Below are 24,615 nucleotides of genomic sequence, written 5' to 3' on the forward strand. Positions count from 1 at the left end.
TTGGGCTACACTACATGCTTTGAATCCCCATTTTATGTTCTTGAATATGTTCCGTAAGCTCTTTCTGTTGATTTCCCCCTCTGTAAAATGAGGCATCTGAGGATCAGTTTCAATGGTCTGATGCATGCAAAGCTGTTGGCGGAAGTTTCTATCCCATCAGCCAGCTCCCAAATAAACACACAGAGACTTAGTATTAATTATAAATGCTCAGCCAATAGCTTAGGCTTATTACTAACTAGCTCTTACAACTTAACCCTTATTTCTCATGCCAACGCCACCCTTCTTATTCCCAGTGTTATCTCAGTCTGGCTTTCCTGCCTAACCTCTTCCCTGCCTAGCTATTGGTCAGTTAGCTCTTTATTAAAGCAATGAGAGCAACACATCTTCACACTGTACAAAAGGATTATTCCACAGAAGAAAGCCATTGGGATTGAGCCAGACTCCCACCCAGGGAGTGATGGCTGTCGGTATTTATGAATAAGAAGGATTGAAATTGACACCCAGGACATCACACAAATCAGAAGCATCATTTGATCCCTGCCTGAGTTGCCTTTGTTGCTTTGAATCACTCTGACCAAAAACAACTGAGGGGAGAGAAGAGTTTACTTCATCTCACAATCCCAGGTCACAGTCTATCACTATAGGAAGGCACGCGAAGCAGAAACCACAGAAGAACGCTGCTTTCTGGCTCATGCTCAGCTGGCTTTCTTATGCATCCCAGGACCACCTACCTAGGGGATGGTGCTCCTAAAGTGAACTGGGCCCTCCTCCATCAATTACTAATGAAGACAGTCCCTCACAGATACACCCACAGGCCAGTTATATCTGGGAAATCCCTCCGTTGAAATTCCTTTCTTAGGTGACTCTAAGCTGTGTCAAGTTGACAGTTAAAACTGACAATTCCCTCCAGAGCCTGAACTATAGTTACGTTTCCACAAAGCTAACTCTTCTATGGTTCAAGTAAATACACAGAAGTCCCCTTGTGACATAATGCACGAGCACCCTGACACCATGGCCAACACACAGGAGTCAAATTCATAAAATCTACTTTCTTCATTTTACTTTTTCTTTTTTGCTTTTCTTTTTGGTGGTGGTGGGATGTCCTATAGCCCAACCTAGCCTCAAGCTTACCCTGTAACTGAGGTTGGTCTTGAACTCCTGATCCTCCTGCTTCTACCTCCCAAGTGCTGGGAGTACCGGTATGTTTGCACACAACAACAAGCTTTATTTCCTGTTAGAACTGTGCTAGGCTTTAATTTATCCCTTCCCAGATTTTATATATATACTATCAGGTTGGGGAGATGGCTTAGTTGGTAAGGTGCTTGTCATGAAAGCACAAAGGAACTGAGTTCGAATCCAACTCCAGCGAGGCAAAGAGGTGACTCTCTCAAGCTCACCAGCAGCAGCCCAATTGATGAGCTGCAGGCTGAAAGCAATTGAGGAAGACCCCAATGTCAACCTCTGGTCTCTACATATAAATGCATGCTCAAGCACCTACATGCAACTACCACCATGAGCATATAATACAACATACACACACACACATACACCACACCAGACCCACAGACCCCACACCACCAGGTTGAGCCTAGTTCCATACTCCCATGTCATTGGATCTTGAGCAGCAGGATACCCTCCTTTCTCACTCCTGAAACAGGTCTTCTTAGGTAGACCAGGCTGGCCTTGAACTTCCATCCTCTCCATCAGCCTCACAAATTCCAGGGCCCAAGCACGCACTTCCACACCTGGCCACCACGTGAGATGCTCCGAAGTCCCTATAGTCTACGCAGCCATATTGAAAGTGCTGCACTTCTGGTTGGTCCAGGACGTTAACAAGAGAGTACGCAGAATCTGGAGAGACGGCTTAGCCCTTGAAAGCTAAGGCTCACAACTGGGAGAGTCTGCTTCCACTCCACCCTCCCCACCCCACCAAGAAACAGGCTTTCTAGGCTGCAAAAGAACTAGTGGAAACAGTTCGTACAGAGCCGAGGACATGAAGAAGCCTAACGGAAATAGTGTTTTGCACATGTATATGTGTGTGTGTGGGGGTTCATGTGCATGTGTATATGCGTGTTAACACATGTAAAAGCATATATATATATGGGAGTATGTGCACGTATTTGTGTGCATGTGTGTGGAGGCCTGAGGTTGACACTGAGAGGCTTCCCCGCCACTCTCCACCTTGTTCACCCAGGCAGAGTCTCTCAGTTGACCCCAGAATTCACCCATATGGTCAGTCTTACTCTGGGTACCCCCTGTCTCCACCTTCTGAGCCGTCACGCCCATCTGGTATTTACATGGGTTCTGGGGATCTGAACTCTGGTCCGCAAGTTTGCATAGCAAATGTTTTATCCACTGAGCCAGCCACCTAAGGAACTGCATGTTAGCAGAAATGGCAAGATCATTTCTCATCACAGAGAAAAGCCCCAGATACTCTTGTTCCAGATCAGCTGCCCAATAGCAGGAACCTCGCCTTAGGCAGCCAAGGAGCCAGCCATGTGCCCCACAGTCAGACTGGCACAGACAAAAGCTCCTTATAAAGGAGTTCTACTGCCTGGTATTGTGGGGTTCACCATGCACAATGACAAGACACCAAAGGGAAGGGTTGGAGTGAGTGAGGATTGCTGTGGGGAAAGGGGCTTCCCTCAAAAGCAAGATACTACAGGAGTTTGGGCAAGGAGACCAGAGAACCGACAGCGAGGCCGAAGTGCTCCACGCCCACCTTGTTTTAACTTCGGCACAGTGGCTGCACCTTAATCTTCTGCTGTTTCAGCCTGTAATGGCAACTCTGCAGTTACCAGGCTGCGCCAGTTACCCCAGCCATTTGGGTGCAGCCTGGTGAGAATCCCGTTCCCGCAGGCACCGACTCTGTTGCTGCCGCTAAAGGTGTCTTAAGCTAAACCTATCCTTCTGTTTATAAATAAGACTCTCAAGATTCAAAGGCTGGGGTAAACCCTGCTAACTCAGAGAGACTGGGTCACAGTTAGCTAGCCTTTCTTCTTTGCTGGCATTTCTGAAAGACCCCTGCTTTGGCTTCGCCAAGCCAGAAAACGTCATGTCCCTCCAAGCATCACCCTACTTCTTCCCGTGTCTGTCTCTCCAGGATGCCCTCCGAGGCTCAATGATTATTTTCTGTCAACTAGTTGCTAACACAGCCTCCATGGTTAATTTGTTTAACTAACACAAATGCGAGCTTGGGGTTCACAGTATGATTGAATATCCCCCAACATCGCCTACAACACATGAAGAATGGGACTGAGGAACTAAGAGGTGTCCTTGCTCCCACCAGCTGCGGTTACCACCAACTGAGTGAAGTGTGGGGTATCTAAGAGACGGTCATGCATGGCATTTCAGGCCTTCAAAAATGCACGGGGTCACACCCTGCCACCATTGGATAAATGACAATAATACTTGCTAGAAGATTCTTCCAGTGCCAGGATGTGAGGTGGCCTTGGTGGGAACAGGTGACCCTCCAACAACCATAAAAACCTATGGTATCTGGGCAGTGGTGGCACATAATCCCAGCACTCGAGAGGCAGAGGCAGGCAGATCTCTGAGTTTTAGGCCAGCCTGGTCTACAGAGTGAGTTCCAAGACAGCCAAGACTACACAGAGAAACCCTGTCTTGCAAAACCAAAACAGACAAACAAACAAACCAAAAACAAAAGAACAAAAACAAAACAAATGTATGACAACTCAGCCTTAGAGGAGGGAGACACCTCCTGCCATCCCTAATACAGACGCTGGGAGCCAAGGCAGAGCCCTGGCTTCCCCTGGGCTCAGGTCCCATCCTGCTGCAGGAAGAGTCCAGCTTCTTTCTTGGAGCATTTGAAGCCAGAGGCAATTGGGGCTTCACAAAGGCTGAGGCCTGGCTCAGCTGGGGCCTGTGAAGACCAAGCTCCCCTTCTAAAGGGAAACAGGATGAACGCCTTTCTCTGCTGACCCTTCACACAGAGTGCCCACAGTGAGTTTGAAGATTAACAAACAGAATGTGACCGTGGGACCACGGGAGAGCTCGCTCTGTTAGTGGGAGTGCACACTGCTCTGGCGGAGGATCAGAGTTCAGTCCTCAGCACACACGTCAGGAGACTCATGACCAAACTACTGTTCCAGGGAATTGGATGCCCTCTTCTGGCCTCCGTGGACACTCAGGTGGCAGACACTTACACAGGCCCAGGAATAAAATTAAATGTTAAAAAAATGTGAATGTCAACAGAATCGAAAGATCTGAGGTTGGCTTGGGTCTTTAAAATCTGGGACTTAAAACTTGAACAAAAAATGGATTCTTTTTAAAGAATAACATTCATAAATAAAGGGGACAATTCCCTTGAGGAGAAACTGCGACAAGCTAATGAAGATGAAGATGCCAGGATCAAATGCATGACCCTGTGTACAAGGACTGAACCCTGCACACATGGATACAATGAAGGACAAGTCAGGAAAACCAAAGAAAGGATATTTAGGGTCCCCAGACTGGAGCAAGCAGAGGAAAAAAGGCAGAAAAATGTGGAAGAATCTGAAATTCGCACGCTGACACCAAGCACTCTAAGGGTTAGCAGGACAGGAGAAGGCCTGGGGAGAAGGAAACATTTGAGGGGAGAATGCCTGGGTCCATGTCACAGCTGGAGAAGACATGTCTCCGCAGGTCCAGAACCTCAGTGACTCAGAAGAAACAGACACAAAGGAACCCTGGACCAAACTCAAACCAAGGCCACGACACCGAGAGATCTTCCCAGACAGTCAGAGTTAAGATGGACACCATCAGCAGGGAAGGGGATTAAAAACTGGCTGAGTTGTTACTGGAATCATGGGATATATGAGCACCAGGCCCTCCCTTCCCATTTCTCTTTCTTGGGTATTTTTTTATTATATTACTAGAGAGAGAGAGGAAAGAGAGAGAGAGAGAGAGAGAGAGAGAGAGAGAGAGAGAGAGAGAGAGAGAGATGTGCTGCCACTTGTGTGTGGAAGCTCAGAGGGCAACTTGCGGAAGTCATTGTTCTTCTATTGTGTGGGTCCCAGGGATCAAACCACTCAGGTCGCCAGGTTTGGCGATGCCTTTACCTGCTGAGTTATCTTATGTATTTTTAAGCTCTGCGTATGTGCATAAGTGTGTGCTTGTGAGAGTATGGGCATGCATGAACCACAGCACGTGTGTCATCAGAAGTCGGCATTGGTGTTCCTTGTCACCTTCTACTTTGTCTGAGAGAATATTAAACTAATGTGGCTATACCGAAGTCAGCCGTGTTAATACGATCTTGGGTTTTCTAAGTCTGAAGCTGAGACCAAGATCACAGCTCTGCCGTGATTCTTAATGCATGCAGAGTATAGCAGTGTTAGAAACAGAGGAGATGAACAAGGTTTTCATATTTTACAGGAACTAGTAAAATGATGATGCCTATAGACTATAAACTGTATATTCAATGCTGTTCAATACCCCAACCAAAAATAAAATCCCACAAAAATGACAAAAAGCAAGAAACTTCCCAACAAGGCCCTTTCTCTACAGAAGCGCAGAGCCCAGCATTGAGGACAAGGCACCCAGCGACAGTAGCCACTGGGGAAACATGTCACACTACTGAGGAGGTGGGGGGACCTGCTCAGTGAAGAGCGCAGAGTCAGGCCTCACGCCTTTTGCATTGCATGTGCAAGGCCCTGGTCCCTTCCCAGCACCTCGGGGACAAGTAGAGTCCCCATGATCCGAAGCTGCACACACAGCATTCCCCTAGAAGCGGCCCCAGGAGCTGCTGGCGGGATGTAAAGTGCAGAGTCGGAGGAACGATTCCCCATTTTCTTAAAATAGTAGATGCTGGATCTTAAGCTGACCCAGCAGCTGCCTCTTCTGGGGCTCCGACAGATAACTACACTCCATGCATAACCCCCGGTGTTGGCAAGCTTCCATAATGCCAACACTCAGAAAGTGGAGGCAGGAGGATGGGAGTTAAAGGTCATCCTCAGCTGCTTAGGGAGATAGAGGCCAGCCTGGGCTAAATGAGAGCCTGTCTCAAAATCACACAACCATCAGTCTGTAGCAGCTGCCACTGCAAAGGGAAGACTCCCACCCACAGGTGACTGTGCCCTTTGCACGAAGCACTATCTCATTTAAACTCCCTACCGACCTCCAAGTCTGGAAGAGGCTGTAAGACCGGTCACTCTAGGCCATTTATGGGTCACAGCAGCGTGATCTGTCCCGAACGGTCTGAACTGGGATAACAGTGTTGAGGCCTTCAGCCCCACCTGGTCTTGGCCCCATTTCCCACCTGAGTCCAGAGCGACTAGCGTGGTGCGGGTCTGCGGGGTGGGGGCTTTGGGGCCCCTTCCCTGCTCCTTGTCCCCCCAACTCTTTGCCGCCCAGGAGGCGCGGCCGGGGCGGTTCCGCGTGGCTCCTCCCCGCCCCTCGGGGTTTTAGGTCCCTGCCCGCCGCTGAGGGGCAGTCGGGCCGCCCGGTCTCCGGCGATCGCGCGGATGGCGGCGCTGGCGGCGCTGGCCAAGAAGGTGTGGAGCGCACGGCGCCTGCTGGTGCTGCTGCTGGTGCCGCTGGCTCTGCTGCCCGTGCTCTTCGCCCTGCCGCCCAAGGTACGGTGGCCCCGGGCCGAGACCCTCCCCGCTTGAGCCTACCTCCCACTAGAAACACCGGATCCTCTTCTCCCTTCTTTGCCTTTCTGGGCGCTCCGACTCTTCCCCACTTCTAAAGGAATTCTAGATTTTGAGTTCTAACCGCTTGCTTGCTGCTACTGGGGCATCTCCCTTCACAGTGACAAATGTGTGACGGGCCGCCAGTCACTTAACCTCTCTGAACTTTGGTTTGCTTACCTCTATCTAAAAAGGGGATGCGATAACGCAACACGGTGAATTTGAAGGAGTCAGTGTACGTCGGTGTCTTAGAACTAGCCTGGTATGTAGTAAGCGCCTAATGCGTGCCAGCTGCTTTTGCTCTGTACAAAGTTGCTCAATGGTTGGAGACCAACACCTTCCTGAGCGCTTCCTAGAGGAGACACCACCTGACCTGCGTCACCTCTGAAAAGTCTCTACAGAGGCCCAGCTCAAGCTGGCACAGCTAAGGCTTGGAGACAGCAACACTCTCAGAGTGCCTTCGAGTGAGGAGCCGAGTGCCGAGAACCCCCAGTTCCTAGGGGCTCCAGCACCAGTACCCAGAGGGTGCAAGACCCCATCACACTTAGCCTATTCCAGAAGGTTCTTGGCCACGTCAATAAATTAGTCAATGTTCACAAAATAAAGGATAGCTGAAGGTGTCATTTAAAATATGACATCCAAGAGGAAGCAGCTGGGCCCCAGGAACAACCTGCAGAAGGCCTCCATCATGCCTGACAAGAAACGGTGTCCCTAGGTTATTGTTCAGCGAGTTCTTTGGTGCTCACTTCTCCAGCCTATCAGACCCTGTTGACTTTGAAGAGAGCAAATAAATAACTGCAGAAGGAGTATGTCACCCTTGCCAAGACCAATGGGGCCCTGGGCGAATCGCTGGCCTGGGGGCTCCCCAGCCTCCTTCCTTCTCTGGCTCTCATTTTTCTTAGCTTTAAAATGGGATGATCTTTTCTTTGCCTTTGGGGACCAATGAGAGGCTAGTAGAGGCTGGTGCAACTGGCTCGGGAAAAGATGGAAGGTCAAGCTGGGATGCTGGTCCTTGGGGCCAGCAGAGGTCTGGATAAAGGCGGTGGTCATATAGGAGCAGTATTCCTCAATGGTCCCACGGTTGCTGTGTGCCCTGCCCCAGAGGCGAAACTGTAAACCCAGGAGCGGGTCCACCAGCATGGGTCTCTGAGGATGTCTCACCGAGAGAAAGGGCATTCCTACCGTGGCTTTAACTGAGTGGGACAGCCACAGCCGCCTGACCTTGTGTCGGATTCGTGGGCAGCAGGGAGTATGGCAGGCTGGGCAGCCTGATGAGGAAGGGTCTCAGGCCAGGCTCTGCAGCTGTCTCCTGTACTGTCCACTCAACCAGGGAGGTGACTGGGTTTGCCTTCATTCTTGACAAGCAGGGATGTGAAAACTCAGCAAGGCTGGTAACCTGCCGGAATCTCAAACTTAGTGAAAACATATATATATATATATATATATATATATATATATATATATATATATATATCTCAATGGTGGGTTCTCAAGCATTCGTAGATGACATCGTGTGGCAGTGTGAGAAGGTGGGGTTGTGCACCCTGTACTGATACCTTAGTTATCAAACAAAGACCTTGTTAGTGGGACTCCCTGGTGAGAATTCTTTATGTGACCCTAGATGTCACTGCCTCTTAGTGACTGACAAGCAGGTCCTCCTCTTGGGAGGCAAGTGGGTCAGTTTGGGTGAGAAGGCTTGGCCCTTGTGCACTCAGAATGATTTAGATAGTTCTCCTCAAGTTCCTGGCTGGTAGGAGCTGGCCTGTTCTATTCGTTGTGTGACATGAAATGTGATTCTATGGAGGGCCTTTCTTTTTATTGCTCATTCTGGGTTCGTAGCTTACAGGCCATGTGGATATGACCTCTCTAAGGCTGGTGGGCCAATCTGAAAATGCTAATTGCAGCTCGGAGCATCTGTAGTGTCTTCCCCCTTTCCCTCATCATCAGATGGCCTCCAGGAAGCCTCTGAGCCCAAGGCAAACCAAGGTCACCATGTAGGTGGCATTGGAAATGCTTGAGTGTGGCAGAGAAGGGAAGAAACTCGGAGAGCCTAGGCATCTGCCATTTGGTGTGTCATGGAATAGCAGAGCTTGCCCCAGTTCAGCCCTGGTTTCAACCTCTGTGGTGCCTCTGGGCCACATGTTTCTGATGTGTCAGGGTCACTGATCCAGATGGAACTGGTCCACTGTGAGAAGCCGGGGTCAGGAACAGAGAAGATCCTGGCACTATGTCTTATACTAGGATGTAAGGTCTGACCTGAGAGGAATGGAGTGAGCCAAGTTGAGGCCTAGAATTCCCAGAACCTTGAGCATCTTTTTCCATGACCCCTAGCAACTTCGGAAGCCAAGAGTCTGCCATGTTTTCTACCAATAGCTGTCTCAGGAGGTGGAAGCATACAGGTAGCCCCAGATAGCTAGTGAGTGTGACCGGGACCTTTATAACATGCTTTGTAAACAACGCCACCCCATCTGCTTACCAGCCTGTCTTCCAGAGGAAAGAGAGTAGCTTCTTTTCCTCTGATCCCTACAAGGCTCAGACAGCTGCTCTGACCCTCTGGCCACTGTGACTGCTGCACCGGTGGGTGACGCTGAGGATGCTCTGAGAAAGGGTGGTTGGGATGTTCCAGATGGAACTGCTACAGAATGTTGCACAGACGGGGCACTGAGCAAGCTGCAATAGAGACTACATTGAGCCTTGGGGTACAGCTGGATCCCCCTGGGGAACACCCTTCCACACACACACACACTTTTAAATTTGCCTATCATAAGTGTCTCTGGAGAGACTTGACCTGGGTGGTCATCTATTTAGGGGGTGGTAGTTCATCTGCAAGTTCAGAGATACCCTTTCTTGTGTTTGGCTTATTCTTAATACCAGTGGGTGGCCATGGAAGGCTTTTCCTTCTCTGTTTGTGGGATTTGAAATCAGGACTGGGTTCTCATCCCACAGATCTTGGCAAGTCCCTAGCTCCTCCGAGCCTCCCTTCCAACATGGCCACTTATCCTTTGGGCCCCTCTGAGAGACTGTTTTAAGGAGGTGGCCAGCCTTCCTGAGGATGACACCTAAGGTTGTCCTCTAGTCTCTAGGTGAGCACCTGCTTATACATGAACACACACACATGCACACAGATACACACAGACACACAGATACACACACACACACACACACACACACACACACCCCACGTTGAATCCCAGGAAGCTAGGAACAGGGTCTGACTTTACCTCCAGCTGTAAATACCACCACAGCAGTCACTGGTCCTGCATGGCTATTTACTTGATTGTGTTCCTCTTGTTTACTCAATAGAGGAACACAGTCCCACACTGCTCCCCACCCCTTTCTAGAAGACTTAAACACACCTACCTACAGAGGAGCCTTTGTGTAGGGTCCGTGTATGAAAATCTAAGATTGTGATGACTGAATGAACAGAGACAGCAACACGCATGCAGACTCCAGGGCCTGGTGATCCTGGCCACACAGTGCTTCCCTGAAGCCCAGGACCTGACAGGGTTCATACGGGGTACCAAGTCATTAGCAGAGATGGAAGGGTGCACCTGCACCAGGCCCAGACTTGGTTTCAGAAGTGACAAGAGGGAAGGAAGAGGAGGCACAAGGACAGCCTGTCCGCCTTCTGTGTCCCATCTAGTTTTCTGTGTTGACCTTTTGTACTTCATCTGGCAGTCTCGGCATGAGCTCCTGCCCCGCTGGGCGACTGTGAGAATGTTTGGGGGTCCTGACTGCTCACGGTCCTCCTACGAAAGCGCAGGGACCACCCACGTGATGGTTGATGACTCTCAAGTTCAGGAAGTTTCTAAACAATGGTCACCAAAGATGGTGGGGCCCAAAGCCCTTGTGTGATGTGTGGGAGAGGGACTTCACAGAGCTGACCCACTGAAGGGAAGACCCTTCCTGTTATCTAGGTGAACCGTTATCATGAGTTATATAGGATGGACCAGGTGGTATTGGAGGTGGAAGGTGGCGTGATGACCTCAGAACTGGCTCTCACCCCAGGGTCTTTGCACCTGTTCCCCTGTATCTGAACCACTGCTTCCTGAGGAGCCTTAGAGGTGGACATACTCACTTCATCCACGTTGCTCGCCTCCTCCAAGGCCTTCACCACCTCCACCTGCAAGTCCTGTCTAAAAGAAAACAAAAGATCTGCACACCTTGCTCTGTTCTCTGCCCCTTCCCTTGTTCTCTCACCATCTTGATCGTTCGGTGTATCTACTGGCATGCCGTCTACAATCCCCTGGGCAGGGTTCTCTGTCCCCGTCACCACAGTGTCTTCAGTCCAGCATGGGGCGCGACGTGTAGTAGACACTCAGCAAATACGTGTTGCATAAGAGAGCAAAGGAATGCTGGTCACCAGCCAAGCCCTCGCGGTACACTTCTCACAAATCCTCCGGTGACCCTGAAGGAGCCCCTGAGCTCCTGTGGTCCTCCCTGCCCACCCCTGCAGATCCTGGGGCCTGGCTCTGTGAGTGCTGGCTGATGGCTGCCGTAGGGTGCTTCCCAGGCAGAACCAAAGCTTTGTTTGTCCCCATGGTGCTGGGGTGGCAGGGACAAACGGAGAAGCTTTTACCTTGGGTCATCTGTCCCATCGATTGTTCCTGGCCTGGATGGAGTAGGAACATGGTGGAGGAGGGCAGGACAATACTGGGAGAGGCAGGGAAGAGGGTCTCAGACTGCCCCACACTTCAGGACACCTTGACCCCGGAGAGTAGGAACTGACAGAAGTCACATTGGCTAAGCACCTACTCTGAGTCTGGCTGAGAGCCTACCATGTGTGTGGTGCACTGTATTCAATGGAACCGATCCCATGACATCAGAAAAGGCAGCTTCTAGGACTCCAGGCAGCAGAGCAGCAGGAACATTAGTAGAGGTCTTGAGTCACTTCCGGGTCTTGCCTTACATCGGGCTGTCGTCTACCTGCCACCTCTTCTCGGGGTGCCGGGATTTATCAGTGAGCTCCTAGACACAAGGGGACTGTCATGGAGGAAGAAGCACGTCACACTCACGGGTGCCTAGAAACAGGAGCAGGCCACCATGCCACCAAGGGAACATGGGAAGCCCAGGGCCGGCAGGAGACAAAGGGAGGGAGGGAGAGAGGAAGGCAGGAGACTCTTCTATAGGAATGAAAGTTAAGCCAGGGCTACAGGTCAAGGCTGCCCACTGGGAGGACCTCAGTGGGCTCTGGGACACAGGGTTGTTCCCAGATAGTGTCTGGTCCTGAACTGATCTGGGGAGGTGAAGAGCAGCCTGGAGCGCAAGTCCCTCTGAAAAGGCAGCAGGAGTGTGGGCTCTGCAATGGTTCCTCTGTCGTATGAGCAATGCTGCAGACTTCTTATAGCCTCTAGGAATCCGCGCATCTTGGGTGATGCAGCCCCTCCCAGTGTCAGACCACCAGAGCAGAAACTCTCTCCTGCCCTTGCTTCTTTACCTACTATCATCCATCCAGACACTTGTGAGCCTGCCGGTTCTTCACACCTGCCCAGCTGTGCCTGCCTCAGGGCTTTTGCACTTTCTCTGTCCCTGAACTCTCTTGCACCAATCTGCGCAGCTGGATTCCTCTGGTTATCGAGTCTTAGGCCCAAAGACATCACTTCCAGGGAGTCCTCCTGGATGACCACTTTGAAAGATCTTGACCCACTCACCCTGCAGAACCCCTGCAAAGCTACTCCGCTTCATTGTCTGCAAGGAGTCGTGCACAGGTCCCTGGCTTTGTTCAGTGACCTCTCACCCTGGACTGCGGGCAGCGTCAGAGCAAAGCCCCATCTGCTATGGTTCCCTCTGGGTCCCTAAGGTCTAGGACTTTGCCTGACACATGGCGGGAACTTGTCAACAGCAGAGTGGTCAAGATTGGGTTTAAACACAAGTCCTGGTTTCAGAGTGTGTACGCCTCTTAAAACTGCTGCCCACATCTGACTTGTGGCACACTTGAACTGAAAACAACAGCCTCTGCTTCTTCAGCTGGGAGATTGAGGTCAGGAGACAGAGGGAAGCAGGCCTGGGTTCCCCACTGGGGAACCCCAGAGCATCCTAGGAGTCGTCCCAGCTAGGTGGCCAGCCTCCCATCGCTTGTGGGCATCCCTAGCTCTGGACCCCAGCCGTAGTCCTCTGAGGCCCAGCCAGCTTTCCACTTGTCCATACTTCTGCCAGGTGTGTAAACAGGCCCGCGTGGTTCCTGGTGGTGCAGCAGGGGGCTAGATCGAGTGTCCTGACCCAACCCCACAGGACAGTGCTCTCTGCACTGATGAACCAAGGGTTCTGATACCCCAGACCCTGAAGACACATTCAGCATGCCAGTGCCACGCTGCTGCCTCCAGTGCAGGTGCATCAGGGACTTGGAAAGAGACACATGACCACACAGCCTCCTGGCAAGTTGTTTCCCTCCCCAGCTCCCCAGCCTCAACTTTCTCCCCTGCAGAGTGGCTCAGTGAAACCCATTTGTCAGGAAAACAAAAATGCTTGGTGACAACAGGTGCCTAATAAAGGCTGGCTCCCACTGCCTGCAAGACGAGGGGACCAGTGCCTATGCTATGTCTCTGAAACCCACACCAGGTGTGGCAGCAACCCAAAGGATGAAGACACTGGAGAAGGGCTCTCCAGGCTGGCATGCCTCTGCCACCCAGCCCGGTGAGGACTCACAGTTTCCCAAGGATACCTTAATTTGTAGGCTGGGCTGAGAGGGCCCTCGGTGTTCAATGCATCATACTCTTCTGAGGGGGAAATGCTGGAACCCAACCCAACCCAATGCAGGGAGGGACCTCTCCCCATTCACCAGAAGTCCTTGAAGAACCACAGTTCAAGATTCATGTGCCAGCTCAGGGATGTTCAGGGCAGCTCCACACATGTGTGTGAAGCAACCATGGTATAGAATAGTCCAAGCATTGCACTGAGCTGCCCTGACTGGTTCATGACAAATTAAAACTACTTTGAGATAGTCCCTTGCCCCAGTCACAATGGCTTTTTATCAAGAAGCATGACAACAGGGGACTGGAGAGACACCTCAGTGGTTAAGAGCACTCACTACTATGGCAGAGATAAATATTATAATACTAAAAAAAATTCTGACAGAAATATTGGAGAGGATGTCGAGAAAGAGGAACCCTTACTGCTGGTGGGTGTACAAATTCATAGGACCATCAAGGAAAGTTGCTTGGAGGGTCCTCAGAACATTTTAAATAGCACTAACATGAGCCAGCTATTCTGCTCCTGGGATATACCCAGAAAACTCCAGGTCCTGTCATTTGCATTTTGCTGACTTAAGGATATTGAACACTTTCAAAATTAGGGATTGGCTATTTGTGTTTCTTTCTTTCTCACTCTCTCTTTCTTTCTTTCTTTCTTTCCTTCTTCCCTTCCTCCCTCCCTTCTTTCCTTCCTTCCTTCCTTCTTCCTTTTCTCCTTCCTTTTGGAAGCTGCCTATTCTTTTCATTTGCCCATTTGCTGATGGATTTATTGCCTTGACTTTTAATTTCTGAGATTCTTTGTAAGTTCTGCTCTTAGCCCCTGTCTGAAGCAGACCTGGAAAAGACTGCTGCCCATCCCATGAACCTCCCATGCCAACTGTTAACTCTGCTGGCTGTTTCCTTCTCCATGTGCTGACTTTATCTCCACAGAGTTCCAGCTGTTGGTACTTGGGGCTGGCTCCCATGCCGTAGGTATTCTGGTCAGACAACAGTTCTTACCGACCCTGCTGCCTTGAGGAGCCTTCCTTGGCTGTTGTCTAGGACGTTCAGCGTTTTGGATTTTAAAGTCAAAGTCTCTCATCTCTCTCACACTGATTTTTGGGTAGGGTGAAAGCGGAAATCAAATGTCCGTCTTCTGCAGGTGGATTCCTAGTTCTGTTGGCTCCAGTTGAAGAAGCTTTCCTTTTTCCAATGTACATTTTTGCCTCCTTTGTCAAAACCTAGGTGGCTTTGTCAGTTTATTTCCAGGTTCCCAATTCTGTTCCTGTCGACCTGTCTGTTCTTCTGCAACACCAGGCTGTCTTTGTCACTATAGCTCTGTAGTATGATTTGAGGTCAGGTGTGGTGACCCTTCCAACTATGTTTCTACTACTTAGGGTTGCTTGGGCTATCTGTGATCCCATATGAATTTTGTGTGTGTGTGTGTGTGTGTGTGTGTGTGTGTGTGTGTGTGTGTGTGTGAGAGAGAGAGAGAGAGAGAGAGAGAGAGAGAGAGAGAGAGAGAGAGAGAGAACATGCAGGGTACAGCTGGGTGTTGGAAGGTGGAAGTTATCTCTGCCTCTTCAAGTAAGGCACCATCCAGATCCCAAGAGCCCAGAAGACAGAGGGCTTGGGCCTGGAGTTGACCAGAGCCAGGAGAGCCAGGATGACCCTGCTTCCCAGCCCTTACCTCTCCATGACCCTCTGAGGCCAAGCAGTACCCACAGCTTGCTGATCCCACTGTGGCCCAACTTTCCTAATGGCAAAGTTAGACATCTAGAGAGACCAAAGAACTAACATGTGTGAGTCACGGCTGCTTCCCCAGGGTACCTGGCAGGTGCTAGGGCCACCCAGCACTCATCAGATGATATGACCAACTCAGGCATAGAAAGGCTCAATATTATACAGTTGGCTGAAAAGCCAGGCCTTAAACCCAATGGCTAAGCCTAAATTCCCTTCCCCACCTTCGGCTCAACTACTTATGTCCATTCCAATCTCCATAAAATCTGTCTTCCAGCGAGCCCCAGACACTTCCAGAGTCCCAGCTTAGTGTGTGATTGACCCATCATTCCCCTGGGCAGCCTTCTTCAATGTCCCCACCCTGTCCAGCACAAACCCCCCTTTTCACCACACCTCCGAGCGCAGCAGCCGTCTCGAGCTGGCCTGGAGTCGCACCTCCAGGTGTTAGATAAGCAGCACTGGTGAGCTGCTGCCCTTTCCGAGCCTCGGTGTGTGTTCAGCACAATGGGCCCATCCTTCCAGGAGTCACCCAGTGGGGTTGGTGCAGCTCAGCTACTTGACCAAGCTGCCGAGGCTGAGACAGTCACCCTGAGGGTGCTTCTGTCCCAGTCCTCCCAGCCTCAGGCTCACCTTTTAGCAAGAAGGAACCTATAGACAGCTCTACCCACCCTCCAAGTGGAGCCAGAGGGTAGTCAGGGAGTGGAAGAGCACACAGAACCTTCCCGCAGAAGGTCTTTTGCTGTGTACTGAGCAAGGGCCTGCCTACCATGAGCTGGTGCATCCTGCAGAATCACCTCCAGGTGGGTATGGACTCCAGAAGCAGGTGGGATAGTGACTTGGGCTAGTCTTGTTCTTCCCCTTACTGGCTCTTTGAATTTGGGAAAGATATTCAGATTCTCTACGCTGCAGTTTCCACCTCTGTTTTTTTTTTTTTTTTTTTTTAAAAAAAAAAGACAGCTTAAAAGCAGCTGGCAGGGATGTGGGGGTAGACTGGTTTGCGTATCTGAGAAACTGAGGAGTAACGCCCCTTGGGGGTGCTTGGGCAGCCCTTTCCAGTACTGAGAACTAGCATGGAGTATAGATATTTACGTTACAGTAAGCTGGTGACTGGTGGCTTTAATGGGACATGAGGCTCATCCAGGAACCCTTTTGGCCTCTCCTCTTCACTTCTTAGAGCCCCCGTTCTTTCCCTCTAAGCTGGAACAAGGCTCATGTGTGCTAGTGAGCTGCCTGTGCAGAGAAACATCTCAGTGGCCACTCTCTTGTCCTTCTTATCTTTGGCTCAAAGAGCCCTGGAAAGGGAGGGTCTGTGAGTGGTAGAGGCTCCCTGTCAAAAGGAACTGGAGGGTCCCAGGGTCAGGCCTGGGAGCACAGGACCAGTTTCCTGGGTAGGACAATGACAGATTACTGAGATGGGGCAAGTGACCCCATGCCAGGAAGCCATGGACACAAGGCGATAAGGCAACTAACCCATGAAGCATCTGGGCTGGGCTAAGATCCCCCTTCGAGTAGAAGCCAGGCACATGTTCACCGGCCTCCGTTTCCTCTGCACAGACACAAGGCACACTGGACCCGTCTGTCATGCTCAGCCTTGCACCAGAACCAGGCACACAGGTGCCTCAGATTCATGTGCTCAATACAAAGTCAAAGGAAGCATTCTCTTGCTTTTGAGACAGGGTCTCAGGTAGCTCAGGCTAGCCTTGAACTCTTCACATAGCCGAGGATGACCTTGAACATCTAGCCTTTCTACCTGCAACCCCCTGGGACCCTGGTCACAGACTGGAACAACATAGATGGGATTTGAAGCTCATCCCACCAGGGATGGACTCTCCCCAAGCCAGAGAAGGTCGGCCTCCTGACTGCATTGGGCTGCTAAGGGTGGAAGGTCTCTCCTGGACTCCATGTTTAGAGTTGATGGGATTGTGGGACAGTTGGGGAAACTGAGGCACAGCCAGGGTAGGAGCTGCTCAAGGTCATACAGTGAGTCAGCTTCTTTTCCCAGAGGAACACAGTGCTGAGGGTTGAGTCAGGTTGCGGGGACTCCTGATCTGGGGCCATTCCTGACTGGCGCCTGCCCAGCTGCTGGTTTGTGAATGATTAGTGAGGGCTAGGCAGCCAGAGTGTGAGCTGCCCCAGGACCACTTTTAATGAATGGCTGCAGAAGCTTGAACTTGTCGGGACATCTACTAATGAGTCCAAGGGTCAGCACTGCGCTGAGCAGGGGCAGGGGACAACATTCCCGCTCCCCACCAGCTAGCTTTCCAGTCCCTGCTCTCTCCCCTATGGATGTGTGGGGACAGGGGCAGCATTGACCTCTCCAGGCCCTCCTTTCTTCCCTGTTGAGAACCCAAGGGGGCTTAGTGGCTTTCTGTGAGACAGACAGGGGAACCTGAGAGTCAGACTCATAGGTTTCTGGTACTCTGAACGCGCCTTCTGTAAACCTCATTCACAAACTGACACATGGGAGGTTCAGAAGGGATAAATTCTTGCCCCAGAGCTCCTGAAGTCTGGGAGCTGTGGCACAGAGTCTGTGCCTAGGACTGGATGACACCTTCTGGCCTTGTCTCTGGGCCTCTGAGGCCTTCGCAGGTTTCTCATTTACTAGTGGAAGCCTCTGACTAGGCTGCTTCTTGGCGTGGTGGACCGTGTTTCTGCTGGGCTCTTGTTTGTGTTGTTAGGCCTGTGGGCCACCGACCAGTGGTCTGTGCTCCAAACACTCGTCTCTTCAGCGTCCGTGTCTAAATGACATCACAGAAAAGACCTGGAGTCCCTTGCAGAAGTCAGGAGCAAAGTTTGAGGCCTGCCTCCTTTTGTTTGGCTTTGTTTGAGACAGGAGTCTTATAACATAGCCTAGGCTGGCTGCAAACTTTCAATCCTCCTGCTTCAGCCTTCAGAGGGTTAGGCCACCAGGTAGGACAAACATAATGTAAAAAGCTTGTAATGGGCGCACAATGACAGCCATCTGCGGGGAAGTGGCCTCACACTTGTAGCCTGCGGATGTGACTGACTGTACCACGCTTGGCTGCCAGAGATAGAGAACCCTCATCATAGCTGTGCTAAGACGTTGAAATTCTTTTGAAAAGAGTTGTGATAGAGGCAGGATTCGAACCCAGGCACCATGGCACTGGACACCACTCCTTAAGCTGCAGGTTCCTATGGGTCCAGGTTTTTGTCTCCCTCTCGGCTCCCTGTCTACTGCTGCCCCCCACCAGGTCCCAAACCTGCTTTGTGGGGGACTGCCTGTCTTTCAGATGCCAACCCCTCTATGGTGGTAATAAGGTGCCATTGTCCCCATGCTATCTGTGAAGTGTGGTTTAGAGAAGTAGGTGGCTTGGCCAAGGTCACACACTATAACCTGAGCCCCTAAGCCTGACACTTCCAGCCCTGCTTGGCTGTTTCCTTCACAATGTTTGGGGCCTAACAGTGGTTGCGCGTTCCTGGGGCCTACATGAGCCCCAAGGAAGGAGCAGGTGGCACTGTGGGCAGCCGGTCTCCTTCCTTATCCCCTAAGGGTCACCTGACTCTCTACTACCATCCTGGTCACCACCCACTGGCACCCTGATAAAGGTTCCAGGGAAGCTGGTGAGAGGAAGGGATACTAGAGTGGATTTGGGGTTCTTGGAGCCCCTACTCTTGGCTATTTCCTTCTCTTTCCCTCACAGGCAGAGGGGCCAGCCTGGAGCAAGGGGGAAAAGTCACCTGGGCTGCCTGGAAATCATTCCCCAGCTCAAAAATTAACTTTCTGACACGGCATTTTCTCCCCATCCCCCTGCATGCTTTGTGTAAAGACTTTAATCCCTGTGGTGAGGTCTGACCTAGGAGCTGAAACTGGGCCTACTTTGGCAGAGGAATTACAATGTTTCCTGTGAGAAGGCAGGGCTCCAGTCAGAGCGTCAGGGTAGCCCTGGTGTGACTTTGGCTGATCAAGGGGCAACCAGCTGCCAACTCTGCCCTTGCTCCTATCCAGACTAGGACAAAAGTGAGCCCCGGGCACCCCACAGAGCAGGTTTGGGAGAGGGGCTCCTAGTCTGGGGAAAGTACACAATCTGTGCTCTAGGACCCGGTGGTGCATGCCTGGAGTCCTAGCTCTCAGGAAGTAGAAGGAGTGGGGGCGGCTAGGAGTTCAAGGCCGACAATGGCTATGTAGTAAGTTTGGGGCCAGCCTGGGCTACACAAGACTCTTGACTCAAAAACTCAACTGATCTACCAAGTAAGGTTCAGAGTAAAGGTCTGTCCTGGGGCTTAAGTTGGGATAAAAGTGGCAGCTCTGGCTGCCAAGGGACAGCTCTGATAGGCCTGCCCACTCTGCCTGACCCTCTCCTCAGGGACTGTCACTCAGCCTCACTTCAAAGGCCTCTCTCTAGAGAGTTTATCTTCACTCATGTATTGTGGGCTCTTGGTGGGATTATCTAGGCTAAGCCTCTTGTCACTAGCTGGAGTTGATAGCTGGTCCACAGCCCATAATCTCTCCTCCCTCTAGCCCCAAACTCCGTGAAGACAGGGCTTTTGCTCACCTCCATGCTCAGGTCTGTAGATGCCAGTTACAGGGATGAAGAAACGGTACAAACCAGGCCACACAGGCTTGCAGGCAGGGTACAGCAGAGTAAGTGGTGGGCCCTGCATGGATCAGTCTTGCTTTTCTGACAGCACTCTGGGTGAAGAAAAAACATGCTTCATAGGGGGAACTCCCCACTGGAGGGGAGCTTAGAGCCACGACTGGGCTTCACTGTCTCAAGGACCACTGGGAGGGGTAGGGGTAAAATGGGGCTCAGGCTCCTAGGGATGGAAAGTACTGCTGGCCCTCTGTCTTCTGGCTTCAGTCATCCTGAGTACTGGGATAACAGGTGTGTATCACCATGCCCAGCATGAAATGGTTTAAATTGGTGCCCACAGACACCTCTAATATTGAGCAGATACGCTGAGGGAGTGTGCACACCTTCAATCCTGAAGGTAATACCAACATGTGGATGGACTATGAGGGACCCCAGGACCCTGTGCTAAAATGGTCTGCTCTGTCTTAAAATCCCCAACTTACAGATGTAAAAGCTGAGACCTGGAAAGGCTGGGGAAAATTTCAGGACCATGGAGAGCACACATGGCGCTCTCAGGTCTGCGTCCTGGCCACCAGTGGAAGAGTAGGCTAAGGTGGAAAACCCATGGCCGTCACGATTTCACTGCACCTCAGAGCAGATGGGTTGCACTTCTGCCTCTAGGCCCCTTTTCATGAACTCAGATCAACCACATGACCACACAGCTGCCAGCTACATCTTTGAAGTGCTGGCTTCCCTTTACTCCTCAAGGCAGGTCATGGTAGCAGCTGCTGGTACAGTTCCTTTGAATTTTCTTAGAGGTCAATGAGGAGACACTTGACCATCCCAGCTTCCTTTCTGGGTTGCTCTGAGTAACTTCTTTGCTTTTGGTTCTGCCCAGAGGTTCTGACTCCGGAGGGGAAGATCAGATGACTCAGAAACAAAACAAAACAAAAAAATACTGACAGTGGAGGGCCCAGAAAATGAGGCCTGGAGACGATGGCCGTCTGAGGGGCCAGGTGCCATAGCAAGACAGATGGCCCAGCCGGGCGGTGGTGGCGCACGCCTTTAATCCCAGCACTCGGGAGGCAGAGGCAGGCGGATCTCTGAGTTCGAGGCCAGCCTGGTCTACAAGAGCTAGATCCAGGACAGGCTCTAGAAACTACAGGGAAACCCTGTCTCGAAAAGCCAAAAAAAAAAAAAAAAAAAGAAAGAAAGAAAGATGGCCCAGTCCAGAGCTAGGAAGAAGTTGATACGGATGGGACCTGAGGAGTAGTCAAGTGGTCTTTAGCACAGAAGAAAAGAACAGTCTCTATTGCACACCTGTTCAAATACAGTAGTCCCATGTCACAAACTTAAATTAAAGAAGTGAAATTTAAAATTCCAGTTTCTTGGTGGCACTAGTCACATTTCAAGTGCTCACGGGGCGGGAACCACTGAAAGTTGCAGTGAGTGGAATTACCGTCCAGGGTCTGGAGGCCTGGGATGGGGATAAGATGCTGCAGAATTCTCCAGAAGCATCACCAAACACCCTGAGCCTCGGTTTGCTCCTCTGCAAATTGAGAATCAGGATTCCGAGAAGTCTGCATCCCATAAGAGCCTGTGGGAATAAAAGCCTGAAAATGGGATCTGGAGAGGTGGTGCATAGGTTGAGAGCACTGGCTGCTCTTCCAGAGGACCAGGGTTCGAGCTCCAGCCCCTACATGGCAGCTCACAACTGTCTGTAACTCCAGTTCCAGGGGATCTGACACCCTCACACAGACATACGTGCAGACAAAACACAAATATATATATAATAAACTTTTTAAAAAATGCCCGAATCAGGGAAACCCTGTCTCAAAAAACCAATAAATAAATAAATAAATAAAAAAATAAAAATGCCTGCAAATGTATTTTGAAATGTGTAGTTTATGAAGAATCATCTTAGAAATGAGCTCATTAAAAAAAAACCTTACTTATTCATTGCTCTATTCTAAATCTCCACAGCTAATATGTGTGTGTGTTGTGTATGTGTGTAGATACATGGTATATGCACTTGTTAGTGTGTAGTGTATACATGAGCATTTATTTGAGACTGGTCCTAACTATGTAGTCCAGGTTGGACTTGAACTCGCCATGATCCTGCCTCTGCCTCTCAGGTGCTAGGATTTCAGGTGTGTACCTTCCATCAGATCTGACTCTCATTTTGTGGGGTCTTCTTGCCTTTGGTTTGTTTTGAATACTTCCCTCAGTCCCTGTCTCTAACAGGCTGGCTTTATGTTGCCACTTACTGCCTGCGCCCTGGTTTTCACCACCCTCTATTGAATGTCTATTGTTAGAGTCATTTATCAGTTTATTTTCATGGTGTTATTTATTGCCTTTTAAGACAGGGTCCCACTAGGCTGGCCCAGAGCCTGCAGCATAGCCCAGATTGACCTAACTCAGATCCTCCTGACTCAGCCTGCCTGGCACTGGGATTACAAACCTGTGGCACCTGTCTGTGGTTTCTGTTTCTTATTTGGAGACTGGTTTGGGGGAGGCCATCCCTTCTGCTTTAGCCTTTCGTGGAGGAGCATTTGCTCTGTGGCGCCCGCTCTGTAGCACAGCTCTTCCCGTGTTTGGTGCTTCCTTCCCCACCCCGTCCTCTGTCCTCTTATTTCTCACAGCAACTGTGTGAGGTGCCGCGCTGGCTGCTCACCACAGACTTGGGGCCATTCGTTTAGAACCAAGTCTTGCAGGAGAGTGTAGGGCCAGGGGCCAGAGCTGTGGGTGTCCATGAATTAGCACTATGGGCTATCTTAGACCCTTTCTCATTGGTACTGCCCCTGGGGTCCTCTCCTCTAGGCAGGCTGGAGCTCAAAGTGAAGAATGTCACATGCTCGGTGAGGTTTTGGCTTTTATGTCTCTTTTAGCCACAGGGCACACCAGGCTGGGCGTGAGAGCATGCTCCTGTCATCCCAGGGGTCAAGAGGCTGAGGCAATGAGGGACACTGAGTTAGAGGGCAGCCTGGGGTATGTAGTAGTTTTGGGGCCTGTTTTTTTACTCCAAACCCCCAAACAACTAAAATCAGTGGCCATCAGAATGCTGAGCTGTAGGTCACAATGCTGATATGACCATGGCCGTGCTCCTGCCACTGGGACAACCAGCTTCCTGTCCAGTGTCCTGGAATCTCTGCAGCAGCTGATCTGGACTCTGTACTGTCACGTATCTCAGGATGCTCCCTGCCCAGGTGCATGCACAGTAAAGAAGGTATTGTCCCCAGAAGCTGAGCTGCTCTGAGGCTATATCTGCCAATACAAGGTTCCTCCTGGTGCTAAATCTTAATCCCACTGCTCTGCTGGCTCTTCTTCACACCTGGGTCGGGGGAGGGGGACTTCACTCATTTCTTTCATCGTCAAAGGTCGCATCTTGTTCCATTCTGACCCCCTTTGTGGCTGATCTCTGATTGCTCCAGCAACGCGACCACAATAGAAAAGACTTTATATTAACTTAATACCCGTGTGCCTCCCACCTACTAATTCTGCTCAAGAGCTTTGCTCTGAATCTGTTCTGTCCCCCAGACCCAGCTGGGTCAGGAGGAGATAAGGGACAGCGGCCCTTATCAATTCCCTGGCAACTCTGAAGCTATTTGCACATAGGATGTTCAGCTGGGCAAGGGAAGATATTTGGGGTCACCAGCACTGTTCCGTTGTTAATCAGAAAAATATGTGCTGTCCAAGCCCTGCTGCACTGTCAGCTTCCTGCCAGGCTCTTTGTCTCTGGAGACATCTGTATAGATTGAGTTTCTATTGGAGAGAAGAACTGGGAAATCAAGACTCCTGGCTAGACTTAGCAGCCCAGGAGCTGCAACAGGGTGGCTTCCTACAATGCCCTCTGAAAGGAGGGAGGAGGTAATAGTGGCCCCATGGAAGTTGCTGGGGGCATTAATTGAGTCTGTGTGTGAGTGAGAAGCCTGGGACTTAGGAAATATTCAGGAAATGTCATTGCTGCTGTCATGACACATTGACCTGGTCACATGAATCAGGTTAGAGAAGGAAATAGGCCTCCGCTTCTCAGCTTGACATTTCCAGTATTTTGTATATCCTGCCTCTTTCATGTTCAATCCTACTTTCTTCTCTTGTAACACCCTTGTCAAGGCAGTGCATGCTTGTACTGAGCTCAAAGACTGAAACAGGAAGTGCCCCTCTTTGGTGGGTCTCAAAGAATTGTGTGCAAGACGCAAACCCTGCCCATTCCAGTTCAGTTCAGCAGAGTCACTGCTGAAACCAGCAGGGAGGGGGAGAGAGGAGAGGACTAGGGATGGTTTTAGTGTCTGATTTGATTTCCTAAGGCGATGCTGGAGTCCATTTTCTGTTTCTGAGAACTGAGTGAGATACATTTTCAAGATACTTGTTTCTCTTTAGGTGGTTCAGTTTCTCTTCATCGTCCCCTTGACACTCTTGTCCCCATGGCACCTCCTCTTGGGTTCTGTTTGATGAGTCTCAACCTGAATGTTAACTAGCCAGGAAGCCACATTGTTGTCTGAAAGTTTTAGGTTGAATGTTATTTGTGAGCTCTCTCCACACACACACACACACACACACACACACACACACACCCCAACTTCTGATGAGTCAGAGGATCCTCTACTGCCCTACAGGTCATGTCTAGGATCTAAGTGAACAGTGAGAAACAAATACCCAAAGGCTTCAGGACAGCAGAGGGAGGGCTTGACCTTAGGACTCTGTGGAAGTGCACACCTTCTGACATGGAGCTGAAGCTCCTGAAAGGTCTTCCCGATTTCTCTGTTTGGCTTATAGCTAATTATCCCTCTGGAATCTCTGACAGGACCTAGGGCCACTCTGGCCACTGAGTAAGTTGCTTTGCATGTTACTCAGAGTCTGCAGCCATGGAGGGCAGATGTTCACCTGCCTGCCTCTATATCCTGAAACTCCAGCGTAGGGCCTATCCAAGGGTGCCCACCCATTCGTCCATCACCTACCCATCCATCCACTAATCCACTCATCTGTCAACCCACCTATTCACCCATCCATCCATCATCTATTCCATCCATCCATCTAACCATTCAT

General features: G+C 50.7%; 1 protein-coding gene across 2 annotated transcripts in view; it reads left to right on the plus strand.

Moving 5' to 3' along the window:
- The first annotated feature begins 6,416 nt into the window (after positions 1-6,416).
- Positions 6,417-24,615, plus strand: part of Slc13a3 (solute carrier family 13 member 3) — a 63,801-nt gene continuing 45,602 nt past the window's right edge. The window contains exon 1 of one of the 2 annotated variants that reach the window (XM_038331275.1): positions 6,417-6,572. In XM_038331275.1, the coding sequence (XP_038187203.1) occupies positions 6,462-6,572 (111 nt within the window). In that variant the 5' untranslated portion in view covers positions 6,417-6,461. The remainder of the gene's footprint in view (positions 6,573-24,615) is intronic. The other variant, XM_038331274.1, reaches the window with a different exon arrangement.

This window comes from Arvicola amphibius, chromosome 5 (assembly GCF_903992535.2).
Source record: "Arvicola amphibius chromosome 5, mArvAmp1.2, whole genome shotgun sequence".
Taxonomy (NCBI): Eukaryota; Metazoa; Chordata; class Mammalia; order Rodentia; family Cricetidae; genus Arvicola; species Arvicola amphibius.